Here is a 13,628-nt window from a genome sequence, read left to right on the forward strand (position 1 = left end):
ATACATTAATTCAAATGTATATTGTGATTTGAAAATTTTAAACAAAAGTGAAGAGTATAAACTTCAGTATATAAATGATTTACCGAAAATTCATTATTTTAAAAGGGGTTAACTCTCAGATTTTGAAAAAAATTCATAAATATGAAAATCTGGTTTTATTGTATAGTTTCATAGAGCTGAGACATAAGATGATGGTCAAAGAGTTTAGAACTTGTGTTGTCTTCGTTTCTCTAAATAATGAAGATTTTATAATGTTAATTCCATTGATTTAGGCTATATATGAAATTTTACTAAACTAAATATTAAAAAATTAGAATGATTCATAAATACCATGAAAGATAGTTTAGAATAAATTAATTTAAATGTAGAATGTGGTTTGAAATTTTTAAACAAAAGTGAAAAGTTAAACTTAAGTATATAGAGCATTTACTGAAAATTCATTATTTTAGACGGGGTTAACTTCCAGATTTTGACAAAAATTCAAAAATATGAAAATCTAGTTTTAGTTTATATTTTCATCACACACTGACATAAACATAAGATGATGGTCAAAGAGTTTAGATACGGCAAGAAATATGAACTAATGTTTTAAAATTTGTATAAATATTATTATTACATAATATGTAATGAATAAATCTACTTTCAAATGAAACTATCTTGCGATATTGCCGGAAATCATCTGGTTACATAAACATCAGGAGCAGCAGAAATGAGAATTAAAACATAATTTATTAAATAACTTAAAAGAGAGGAATATAATAGAGTAAAATGAAAGTTGTTAGGTGTTTTTGTTCAAGCCAGTTTTGTCCTTGACCACGTCCGCAGCTCCTTGTGCCTTCTGCTTCATCTGTTGTCCAGCCTACGATTCACATTTATGGTTAGGACCGTAAAAGTTATTTTTGTTAATGTAGGTGTGTATATACATGTTTTGGTCTTACTTTTAATATTGTTCTTTAAAAAATCGAGAGATTACAGTTACAAAAAAAATCGAGAGATTAAGAAAACTAACATGTTGCATGGAGTCTTGAGCGGAAGCAGCAGCATCTTTGGCCCTGTCCATCAAACCACTTGCCTTCTCCTACATATAGACATTTGAACATGTTCAAAAGAAGTCTATCATTGGTATGTATATCGACATGTACAACAAACAATCATAACTATTGACTGCAAGAGTTAACCTTAGTCTGGCCAGTTGCTTGGCCTGCTTGGTAGCTTAGGTTTTGCTTGTCTGACATTTTCTTTCTCTCTCGTGTTTGCTTAGAACTTAAACTGATGCTTTGATTTGTTGTTTTGTGTGTGATGACTTAAGAATATTGGAGTATTGGGTTGCTATTTATAATCCAAAAGGACGTGCATGGGTGCCTCCACGTGTTGAGCACACGAGGATACGTAGCGTATCCACCTGTTAGTTTACCGTTTGACCAGGACATAAAGGCTTTTACATAGGTGTTTTGCTCGATCTATGATCCGGAAAATTAGCCAAGTGATTAATTTTTCTAGGAAAATCACAGATTAGATACAACGCCATCTCTCGTTACAACCAGCTTCTCAAAGAACATTGGGCACTTGTTGGACGTTCCTCTCTTGTATCAAAACGCCTAAAAAGCTTTCTAATTTAGCGTAAGGATCCAAATAATACCTTGGGGGCTGAGGCAAGTCTTAATAAGAGGGACATTACAGTGTCTCTCGAGAGCTTAAAAGATTTGTTAGTTGGAGATTCAGCTAGTGGAACAAAACTTTGTAGTGATTGTAGTTGAAAGCAAGTGCAACTTGTTTATGTTATAAACTTCGAGATCAGTATCTTAAAATGCGCAACATAACAGAACAAGAGTAATATAAAAAGGCATAGATCATAAGAGCAAACATAACAGTCTTATATATTAAAACCAGAATTCATATAAATTAAGAAAACACAACACACATGCTTATGAAGGAGAGTACCTCAGCTTCACAAGTATTTATTCATTATTAAATAAAACAAAGCAAAAAAAAAAAAATAGAAGCTCAAAAGTAGTTTTAGATAATAAAGTTCTGCTAGATTCCCTCGTCCTTCTCGTCCTCGCTGCTGCAGCTACTATTGTTGCTGCTCCACTCACACTTCAACGTAGATCTAGGCGACCCACAGTACTTGCCTAGCTTCTCAAACGTCTGATACATCACCGTTCCACTCTCCTCTCCTAGACACTCAAATGTCCTCTCCCTGCACCCGTAATCTTCCAAGTCCACACTGATCTCAGGCTTGTACGCGTTAACTCCAACGCTAGAGTGCACAGCCACAGAGAATTGCTTTGGCTCAAAGCAGGACAGAACCCTTGTCACCAGCTGGCTTAGGTCCAAAGTGTTGAAGTCATAACCCACAGCTTCAAAGCTAGCGTAGCTAAACCCATCCTCAGGGGTCACATGGATAGTGGAGATCGCATCTCCTTCAATGGAGTTCATAGAGTAGCCACATGGCTCGAACTCAAAGTCGCAGATCTGGGAATGAGGAAGGATCTTTCTGATTCCAGAGTTGTCAGTCATTGATCCAGTCTCGCCATTCTTGTAGAAGACAGATGCTTTCTCCCTGTCAAGACCAGTCATGCACATCTCGAGCGTGTAGACATTGTTGGTGCAGTTGCTGGAGGACTGGGCAGAGGCAGCGTAGACATGCCATTTCTTAGTCTCGTCATCATTTCCCATCAAGTAGGCAACGCTGTTCAAACCCAGCTTAGTAAAGTGACCATCAAGAACAGAGACTTCTTCAGAGAAGCTCCGGTGAGGAAAAGGCTGGCCTCCAGGGCAGAGGAAGGAGCCACGAGTGTACTTGACAGACTTGACACTCAGAGAGAGCTCACCGGCCAGCTTGAGAAGCGGCGGGATAGAGAGGAGGAGCTTGGTGGTGCCACAAGTCTTGATGATAACTTTGTAAGGGTAGACAAAGAAGCTGGACTCAGAGAGGACGTAAGAGTCCAAATGATCGTTGGAGAGAGAAGAAACGATCTCGCAAGCAGCGGGGGTGAGTATTTCGTCAAGCTGGGACCTGGTCAGAGCACGGAGACCCAGGCCCTTGGAGTCTTGGAAGATGCTAGGCTCGAAGAAAGAGACCTCGAGGCGCTTCTCGTAGCCTTCGAAACCGATTGCAGATAAGGCCATGACGCCTTGTTTGTTGTAGGAGGAGAGAACGATGGGATTGGGGAACCAGCAGAAACGGAGCTTTGAAGAAAGTAAATAATAATAAACTGAAAATTAAAGAGAGCTATAACTATAAAGGAGACTCGGTGCACGCTACAACTCAGGATGGCCTCTTAGCGCACTGCAAAGGAAGTTAAAAAAAAAACATCGTTAAGAAAATTGATACTGTCATGAATGAACGGAGAGTAACAAAATGATGGGAGAAAGGTTACGTTGGAGTAGACAGAAGATTTGAATTTCTTGATTCCACCGTTTGGTCGTACGTCTTCAATGCTGTAACCGAGGGGAGCTTCGTAAAATAAGGAACTACTACTGCTAGACTTCTTTTTACCACCTTTAGATTCCATCATAAGCTCATTCACGCGTTCTGTAATTAACAAAAACAGAACACTATGTGTCAGGTAAAGGTGAACCAGAATCATAAGATACTCTAAATCAATCTAATAATATTAATCAAAATCAAAAGCGTTTCGATCCAGTTATAAAATCAATCATAACATAAGCTTATCAATATAGCTCAGTAGGATGAATCTACTGTACAAAACACCTATGTTATATGCGCTGATCAATCGAGAACGTTCACTACGAGACACGATCCAAATTGTTTCATTAGATCTACATCTATGATGACTCTAAGATTACGGCCAATCTTTAAAAAAAAAAAAAAAAAAAAGAGATTACGGCTAACCCTTAAAACGTTAACTTAATACGATTTGTTATCTATAAAATCTAAATCCCTCGATCCAGAAATAACAATGAATATTAATTAATATAGCTCAGAATGATCATCATCTCTTATACAAAAACAACAAATCGCATAATCATTCGAAAACGTTAGAGGAGCTTACATATTTTATGAATTTTAGATAAGACACCACGAATTATGAATCCCTCCTTTCAACAGATATCAAAACCTGAAAAGTCGAGAGAAACAAGAGAGAATTCTTCATTAAGAAAACACAATTTCGTGATAAGAACAATCAATAATCAGATTAGATCTATAACGCAAAGGTAAAAAAACAAAAGCTCACCAGATCCAGATGATTTGGGGGTGGGGAAGAGCAAGACTTTTGATCAAATAAGAAAACCCTAATTTGAGAGGAGGAAGATGATTTGGTAATTATGAGCGGAGGCGTTCGTGAAGAGAAAGCCAACGTAGAAACATTCGTTTATATAAGGTCTAATTGCGCCATGTAAATTACGTGTTTACCCTTTAGCCTTAAAGAAACGTTTCGCGTTAAAAATAAGGCGAAGCTCTCCTGAGCCGTTCATTTTTTGTTCTATTTTTCAACGATAGGTTGCGTGATTCCTGACCACAGCTATAAATAAAAGCAACAAATCTACAATTTTTAAATACATTTATTTGTTTATTTATTTGTTAGGTAGCCACTAGGAAACTTGTTTTATTTGTTTTGAACAAATATTTTGACATTATCTTTGGTCGAGCAAAACAAGTAACAACATTACTAGATTGGCAGCCACGCTAAAGATAGATAACTATAAACCAATTGCATAATGACACGTATATCAATTGGGCGGATAGCTCGAGGTGGGCTGTCACTTAATCGAATTCTATTTTCTATTCACAAAGGCTCCGCTAAATGACAAAAATGAGCCCCTCTCGTGACTCATTCATGACTCCATTAGTCAACAAAGCCACAAACATAAAGATTAAACAATTTTGTATTACTAATCAACACTTGACCTTTCCTATGCAAAGTAAGTAATTATTATTCTAAGGTGCGATTGCCTTTTGAAAAAGTATTTAGATTTTGTGAAAACATACACACTTTCTATAGTTTATCACCCACAGCCAAACAAAATGATTTATCTTTCACATTTGTAATAATGAGATCTTTATACAAAACACAAAGTCACTATAATCTACACAGCGCTGGAACCATATACCTTCTTCTTTACCTAGAAGTTGCTAGGATGACTCAGAAGGGGTTTCTGATAAGATATTCCCACCCAACTTGTCAAATATGATGACAGAAGAATATATTCCAACAAGATAAAGATAAAAAAGGATATGTGTACAAGAATTCGAATCCCAAATCACATGGTACATGTTACAAGATAAACAGGTTTTGTTTTTCTTACGGTTTGGCAATAGTCTTCTCATAATCCACTTTTCAGTTCTTCAAAACGCTTTGATACCTGATGATGAATACTACAAACAAAGGATTAATGCCACAATTGTTTTTAACTCAAGAAAGCTCAGAGATTTACCAACCATAGTCATCAACATCAACTGTTCAATAAATGAGTAGCAACTCGCGCACCCATTTATTGTTTTGTGTTTACGGCATTTATTAATGGGCCTTGATCCAGATAATAGTAGGCCCAAGGCAGTGTGTGGTTGCATACTTGTGTTACTAACTACTACATCATCAGGAAGTTTTAGAGTCGATGGGCGAGGAGGCACAACTACAGCGCTTGACGCATGAATCGTCATTATGGGAGTGTGTGTTGATATTCTTTGCGTTTCTGAACAATGATATAAACTTACCTGATTGGTAGGGGCTCTCTAGCGCAATCGTTAAAGGTTGCCCCATTATTTAAGGTTGATGTCGAAAACCCCTTAGAGAAGCTAAGCGATTTAGGCGACCTAGATTTGGTCTATGTTCTTTAGGATTTTAACTATGTTCTTTGCAAGTTCAAGAACAGCAGAGCTTTCATTCCAAGTTCCTACTAGACGATCAAAGTGGAACCAAAGAGAAATAATTGGATCACGAGGACAATCCACAAAAGATATCATTCAAGTTATTTAAAAAAAACTAGGGTTTAAGATATAACAAATTCAAATAAGTTGAGCTACGCTGCGTAATTCTTGAACAAGAGTCGATGAAAACTGTAAACATTCAATCGGGACTTCTAGCTCAGATGGAAAAAGGTTTACAGATGTGAGTACCGTCACCTGGATTCGAATCCCAGCCACTGGGGAATTAACATTTCGGCATCGTCAGAGACAGAAAACCGACATGTGACAACACGTAAATAGTCTGGACCACTTCTGTGGGATCAGGATACCTTTGTATAATTCAAAAAAAAAACTGTAAACATTCATCGATGATTGTTTTTTCATCAACTCCTGTTGCTTCCCGGGTTTAAAGAGAGCTGATTTGAAATTCATCGATGATTGTTTTTTCAGGCGGTGAAGTGGGTGGTGACACGGGAAATATAATGGAAGCCATAGAGAGGGCGAAGCATGGGATCAATGATATGGAAGTCAGGCCAGAGTCTCAGCTGAACCAAACCACGACAAACCGGCTAGAGATCAAACCAACTGATTCCAACTCTCTTTGTATCATTTTGTTAGTTAATATGCATTATACATATGCATCAATTTACTTATAATGTAAACATTGATATGATTGTTTTATTTTAGTAAAGAGTCTAAAGACCTATTTTCATGCTAATCCATAATCTTCCTAGCATCTCTCTCATCCCCTGAAATTAAAATTAGATAATTCATTCCTAATATATTCTTTTCTTATTCTCCTTTTAGAAAAAAAAAATGGTTTTGTTTTTGGCAGTAACGAGATGGAACTTCCCCAACGAATAGGAATAGTGATCTTTCCTCTTATCCTACTTACTATAGCTCCAATCCTTTATCTTCTTATTGGTTATCCTCTCTATTATTCATCATCATCATCATCGCTATACAAACGTTTAACAACTTCATCATCGGAGAAACCTTTGCCATTGCTTTCTTCTACCTCTAACCATTCATCTGGCTCATCACCAATACTATCATCATCATCATCATCGGATTATTCGGATCATGATGAGACATTATTTTTACAACAATCGGTGGATGATAACGATTATGACGACACATTTCATGGTCTCAAGCCACCTCCATCTTTGCACAACGATATTTCCATCTTATCATCAAATGTTGATCATCAAGAAAAGAAGCATCGCCGAAAAAGGAGAAAAACGAAGGAATGCGATCTATTCACCGGTGAGTGGGTCCCGAACCCTGAAGCTCCGTACTACACAAATACCACATGTTGGGCGATACACGAACACCAAAACTGCATGAAATATGGAAGACCTGATTTAGGTTTCTTGAAATGGAGATGGAAACCGAAAGAGTGTGATCTCCCTTTGTTTGATCCTTACGAGTTTCTTGAGATCGTTAGAGGAAAAAGCATGGCGTTTGTTGGTGACTCCGTTAATAGAAACCACGTACAGTCTTTGATCTGCCTACTCTCGAGGGTACCCATTCTCATGCTTAAGTATTCAATATATTTATTAATGAATTTATGTATTTTTAGTATTATTTTATGATTTAAAAAATAATACTAACTTCATTTTTGGTACCCATTATCATGCTTATATTTATTAATTAATTATTTCATGTATTTTAGTATTATTGTATGATTTTAAAAATATACTAACTTCTTTTTTGCTCTTTGATTATAAAAGTTCGCATGTTTGAGCTTTTGTTACTTTGATTATGCATCATGCATGAATAAACTATTGATTTGAATTTTGATCCCACCAAATTAAATAACTTGATGAAGAAGTAACTTTAACCTTAACTGAAATTAATATTAATTTCAGGTGGAAGAACCCGAGGATGACTCACGACAACAAGACTTCGACTTTAACTTCCAAAGATGGAAATACAAAACGTACAATTTCACAATCGCCACCTTTTGGACAACACATTTGGTTCGGTCCGAGGAAAACGGTCCAGCTGGTCCTAACTCATTCTATAACCTCTACCTTGATGAACCGGACCCTTCTTGGGCTTCCCAAGTCGCCGAGTTCGATTACATCATCATCTCCTCAGGGCAGTGGTTCTTTCGACCACTCTTCCTTTATGACAAACAAAAAATGATAGGATGTTTGTATTGCTACATTCCCGGAGTCAGAAATGTCGGTGCACATTTTGCATATAGAAGAGCATTAAGAACAACCTTTAAAACAATCATCGGATTGGATGATTTTAAAGGAGAGGTGTTTCTAAGAACATTTGCACCTTCACACTTTGACAATGGTGAATGGGATAAAGGTGGTAATTGCTTGAAAACTCAACCTTTCAGGTATGGTTCAAGTAACAGGCATTAACCACTTTGTATTAAAATCACTTGAGTTTGGTTTTGATACGAATGTTCTCTTAACATGAACATTATTTATTTAATTGTTTTTTTTTTCTGTTTTAGGAGCAATGAGACTGAGTTGGAAGGCATGAATTTAGAGACACACACTATTCAACTCGATGAATTTCGCATTGCGAAAAGAGACAGAAACAAAAACATTGGATTAAATTTGAGATTACTAGATGTAACACAAATGATGTTGTTAAGACCAGATGGACATCCGAGCAGATTTGGACATAAACCGGAAGATAAAGTTATATTGTACAATGATTGTGTACATTGGTGTTTACCAGGTCCTATTGATTCATGGAACGATTTTTTACTCGAAATGTTGAAAATAGACATTTAGTATATTTAGAAGAAAAAATCAATTCAAAAGTGAGATTAAGTTAAATAGAATCTAAGTTTTGTAGTTATAGTTTGTTTCTTGTTACAATGTGGTAAATACTTTGAGATATATAAGAAATATAAACATTCAACATATTCAGATTTTAATGAATGAAGTCTTGGTCATTTTGCTTTACGTAAAATAATAATAAAATCTTGATATAAATAGCTAACAATATGTAGTATTGCAACCGGATGCTGCATCGAGTTTAGCTTTCTGTCTGGGGTACATGGACTGGTTCAAACGTGGCCAGTTAGTCTAGAGAAGTCGGATAGTACAGTAAATAGAGTGTAATCTTTATAATAAGCCCATTCAAGGCCTGGTTTAGTCACTCAAATGGTTTTTTTTTAGCTTGGTAAATAAATGAAAATATGACTGTTGAAACGGTTAAATAATTTGTTTTCCCGTTGTGATCAATTTTTTTTACTTCTTTTCTTATTTGACAAAAGGAAATGTAGTTGTCACAAGTCACTATGCATGATAAGATTGTTACCCAGTAAGAAATATTTGACCGTTACACTGGTTTAAAAACTTATTACCGTTGTGTCATTAATAAATTACACGGCCCAATGTCCTCATTTAAAATCGCTGGAAACGGTGCTTTAAAGAATCAAAACTGGTTTAGCACACCAAACCATCTGACTTTCTCTCCAACTGAAACTGCCTCACTGGTTCTTCTCGCTCGAAACCAATCTTTGCTTCATTTCGTGTGGGAAATGGATGACTCTCGTGTGGAACCAATCTAGCATGAGATTTTTTCAGCACGAAGCGCCATTATTGATGAAGAATACTGGGTGAGTAAGACAATTCTCTTGATTCCGACCGAACCCATCTTCTTCTTCTCGAGATTAACTTTTGGTTCGTGTTTGTGATTGACAGCGGCAGCTTGGCTACGTGCAGAGAGAGAGAGTCATTGGGAAGATGGTGCTAAATGATCCTTAGGTGTGTGTCATTATTGACTTGTATTGTTTTACAAGTAGCTTTGATTTTGCGGCGATGTCTGATTAATAAAACTGTTCTTTATAATAAACACAGGAGATATGTTGATAACTTCAAAAGAAGGAGTTCAATGCCATAAAAAAAACAAGGATGTAAAAGGAAGAGCTCCAAGGCCAGAATTGTTCCTGCAGTATCCGTCGCGGTAAAGTGTGACTATGCTAAGTTTATATGAAATGTTTACATGTTCACTTACATGGAGATTTGATTGATGTTGATGATTGTTGAAATTAGGTTGCTGGGGATAGTAGTAGGAAAAAAAAAGCAAGTGAAAGAACTAAGGAGGAAGCTTCAAGGTGAAGATTGTGTGTTCTGAGCTGTTTCTAGCTCCGAGTCCCTCCCTGGTGAGTGGTGAGTCTCCCTCAACTTCTTTTATAATAATTGTTGTTTGTTCTGCGGAATGTCTTACGTAGAGGAGGATCCTAGTCACTAAACTCTCTTCCCTTCATCGCAGAGCCTATCGATATGAGGAAAGGCCTGAGAAGAGGATAAGTTTCTTCGAGATAACTCTTCTTCATCGACAAAAGACTTGGCCCAAGAAGATATGGGCTTTGGAACAAGGCCTATCAGGTTTTCTTTTTGAAAACCCATTTTTCATTTTTTTTTATTTTATAGCTAAGTTCAATATTTTCACAATTAAATATATTACCATACAAAATATTTTTAGATTTAAAATTAGAATTTAATTATTCTCAGAAACAAAAATATAAACCATACAAAAAATTTCAAGTTTACTAATTTTTAATTTTAATAAAATTATTATTATTAACTAAATAATGTATTTTCATTTAAGAAAAAGATAAAGGTGTAAAACTTCGGTTTGTTGAAAACTAACCAAGCTATTGCATCCGGTCAGTATATATGGTCTTTTCCGTATGTCAGTTAGTGGTGTGGATGTTTAACATGTTTTTTCGTATTGTGAATGAATTTCAATATGTTGAAAACTAACCAAGCTATTGCATCCGGTTAGTATCTATGGTCTTCCGTATGGTCGGTTAGTGGTGTGGATGTTTAACATGTTTTCTTCGTATTGTAAATGAATTTCAATATGATGAAAAATAAACCGAGCTTTTTGCACCTAGTCTTTTTTCAAAATGAAAATATTTTGTTTAGTTAATAATAATAATTTTAATAAAATCTAAAATTTGTAAACTTAAAACATTTTGAATGGTTTATCAATGTCCAGAACATGTTTGGTCTCTTTCTCCGGGGACGGATAAAAGCAATCCGTTACATACTTATCTCTCAACGCAACCGCTCCAAACACTAAAACCGACAACGTAGCATGGATCCAATCAACGACCCGCATCCGATACTTGGATAAATCAGGTAAACCCAAACCAGACGGGTCAGGGTAATCAAGGACCCACATTCCATTGAACGTGACAAAACCGTAGTAGACTGTTCCGTCATCGGCTTTAACGCTGTCGGTGAAGGAGCTGACGAAGCAAGACGCGGCTAAGAGGAAGAGGAGAACAGCGGTTAACAAACGCGTTGCGTGGTCGCAGACGCCGTTTGAAGTAAAAACGGGAGTCAGGAGTTGAAACGCGAGGAGTGTTCCGGTTGGGAGGAGGTTTGAGAGATTTGCTGCTGATGTCAGCGTGTTTGACATGGCTCGTTGAGACACTGACCTCTGTCTTCTGAGTACCACGGGTCGTGTCTCTGACGGCAGCTGTTCGGGAAGGTCATCGAGCTCCGGCGCCGGAAAGTTCGCGTTTCTTAGCTTAAGGGCAGACATTTTTATAAAATTGAATTCTTTCTTGTTTTGGGTTTCGTTGGCTTGAGTATGGATGATGGGAAATGATGATGATGTTTTATAGATGTTATAATAGGGAGAACAGCTAGAGGTTATAACTAAAGTTTACGCATATGATAAAAATAAAATTGGATTAGCTTGCATGAACTGAAAAATACCACACGTAAATGAAATTTCATATCTTTAAGTCAACACATAAATACAGCAATACAATACGCCTTGCTATGACAAATTACATTCTTGTTGATAACACACTACTCTTCTTTGTTGTTATATATCGCTTACACTTGTTTTGTTTTCTATGACATGAATTCATTAGTCGATGCTTGTCTCATGGAGTGATGTTGAACAAGGAGAGGAGAGACTGACATTATTCTGCCTTCTGCCTTCTGCCTTCTGCCTTCTGCCTTCTGCCTTCTGCCTTCTGCCTTCTGCCTTCTGCCTTCTGCCTTCTGCCTTGAGGTTAGACTTTGTTCCAACGTTTAATATTCCAACGTTTAATAGGTAGGATTGTGGTTTGAATTTGTTTGTCATCGGTATGTATGTATTTGAAATTTTAATTATAATAGAATAGACAGTTAAATTATTTAAGTAGTTACGTTGGCTTTAAAAAAATAAAGCAATAATGATTTGCAATTAAACGAGCCAAAATGTTTCTTTACTGCAATCTACTTAGTACTTACGTTTGATAAGGAGTAAATATTATTGAAAGAGTAGCAGACTAGCAGTGGTCAAAAATCAAAATATCAACGTGTCTTGATGCTTGCTTGATGTTTTGCAGATAATCGAAGTAGTTTGTTGCAATCATTTTATAAGCTCAAAAGTATTATTGGATCATGTCCTGAACCATCACTACCGAAGTAAGCTCACCAGAAAGCGTGATCGCACATCACCCTAGGTGCGTGTTTGCTTGCTTTCTTAGACCAACCGCAACGGTGTACTTGCAGTTAGAATCCTTAGGATTAAAAAATTACTTTTTCTTTTTTTTTAAATAGCTAAGGATTGTAATCTAAAAAGTTAGTGCAATGGTGTTTTCCATTATTGCTACTTCCGCCCCAAAATCCGTCCATGATTTCACCGTCAAGGTTCGATTCTCTTACGGATTGTTTTGAGGTTTTCTGAATCTGATTTGTGTATTTGAGTTTCGAATTTCGTAATCGGGAACACTTTGTTTTGATGATGGAATCTGAGATCCGAATCGTGAATTAAACGAGAGGAAGGAGAAAAAGAGAAATGAGAGGAAGGAGAAGCACTCTGTTTTGATGATGGGATTTGGGTTTTTCTGATTGTCTTGCTTCTTAGTGGTAAAACTTTCGAATCTTTAAAAATCGAGTTTACTGGTTTATACGTTATTAAGATCATTTTCTGTGTGCAGTGGCTTGACCAGAGAGAGGAGGAGAAACGAGAGGAAGGAGAAGAGGAGAAACGAGAGGATGGAGAAGAAGAGAAACTAGCCAATGATACAACGCCACGTCTTAAGGACTTGGTCCTTAAATTCCTTATTGAAGGATTGATCCTTACATTATTTAGCTTTTATATTATTATTCTAATATGATTGACCTATGATGTACCGCCAAGGACCGATAACGTTAAGCCGTTGCACCTGCTCTTATCAAAAGCACTAAACTTATCCAAATCCCCCGTTTTGAAAATTTCCTGAAAAAAAGAAACTGTATGTAACAATGTTTCGTGGACCTACCCGTCCTATAAATCTCAGGTTCACAGCCCTACAGGATACCGACCCAACTTCTCCATTATGAACCATTACCTAATACATATTTAGTTGTGATCCTATTTGACTTTAGTTACAAGCGGAGAAACGAAAGATTTTTGGAGAATTGCTACAAACAAACGGTGCAGCAGATGCTACATTATATGCCTTAAATATAAGTATATAAATCAAATCATTGACTAATCAATCAATTACAAGTTACTAAATTTTATTTTTTGATATGTTACTTAGATACGTGATTCCAGTGAATCAATTCGTGCAAATTGACATTGGCAAACTCGCCCGCATATAAATTGATCTGTATATCTATAGATAGTTTGCCAATGTACAGTCTGCACTGATCGATTCGTTAAAACCATGACCATATATCTAAGTAATATATCAGAAAATAACTGAACTCAATAATTTTCAGTTGACTAATTATCCAATAGATTGATCTATATACTTATATTTAATTACCAACATGAC

The 13,628-nt window shown here is 36.4% G+C and overlaps 3 protein-coding genes, 1 long non-coding RNA gene and 1 other non-coding gene across 5 annotated transcripts; 2 read left to right on the forward strand and 3 right to left on the reverse strand.

Moving 5' to 3' along the window:
- Positions 1 to 1,853: 1,853 nt before the first annotated feature.
- Positions 1,854 to 3,286, reverse strand: LOC130494546 (S-adenosylmethionine decarboxylase proenzyme 3-like). Its single transcript, XM_056988934.1, has one exon. It carries the CDS (start codon positions 3,130 to 3,132, stop codon positions 2,035 to 2,037), a length of 1,098 nt encoding a protein of 365 aa, XP_056844914.1. The 5' UTR covers positions 3,133 to 3,286; the 3' UTR covers positions 1,854 to 2,034.
- A 734-nt stretch (positions 3,287 to 4,020) lies between these two features.
- Positions 4,021 to 5,217, reverse strand: LOC108812575 (uncharacterized). Its single transcript, XR_008935829.1, has 2 exons — positions 4,203 to 5,217; positions 4,021 to 4,085 (listed from the first exon to the last, which is right to left on the reverse strand). It is a non-coding gene; the product is annotated as an uncharacterized LOC108812575 (transcript).
- A 901-nt stretch (positions 5,218 to 6,118) lies between these two features.
- Positions 6,119 to 8,637, forward strand: LOC108810963 (protein trichome birefringence-like 20). Its single transcript, XM_018583031.2, has 3 exons — positions 6,119 to 7,398; positions 7,747 to 8,231; positions 8,352 to 8,637. The coding sequence occupies exons 1-3, from the start codon at positions 6,718 to 6,720 to the stop codon at positions 8,635 to 8,637; spliced, it is 1,452 nt and encodes a 483-aa protein (XP_018438533.1). The 5' UTR covers positions 6,119 to 6,717.
- A 607-nt stretch (positions 8,638 to 9,244) lies between these two features.
- On the forward strand, positions 9,245 to 10,109 carry LOC108810188 (uncharacterized). The gene is made up of 3 exons (XR_008935833.1): positions 9,245 to 9,618; positions 9,712 to 9,817; positions 9,907 to 10,109. It is a non-coding gene; the product is annotated as an uncharacterized LOC108810188 (long non-coding RNA).
- Positions 10,110 to 10,825: 716 nt separating this feature from the next.
- LOC108807469 (protein DMP5) lies at positions 10,826 to 11,881 on the reverse strand. Its single transcript, XM_018579756.2, has one exon. It carries the CDS (start codon positions 11,408 to 11,410, stop codon positions 10,826 to 10,828), a length of 585 nt encoding a protein of 194 aa, XP_018435258.1. The 5' UTR covers positions 11,411 to 11,881.
- Between the last annotated feature and the right edge of the window lie 1,747 nt (positions 11,882 to 13,628).

The sequence above is a fragment of the Raphanus sativus genome, chromosome 6, assembly GCF_000801105.2.
Source record: "Raphanus sativus cultivar WK10039 chromosome 6, ASM80110v3, whole genome shotgun sequence".
Lineage (NCBI taxonomy): Eukaryota > Viridiplantae > Streptophyta > Magnoliopsida > Brassicales > Brassicaceae > Raphanus > Raphanus sativus.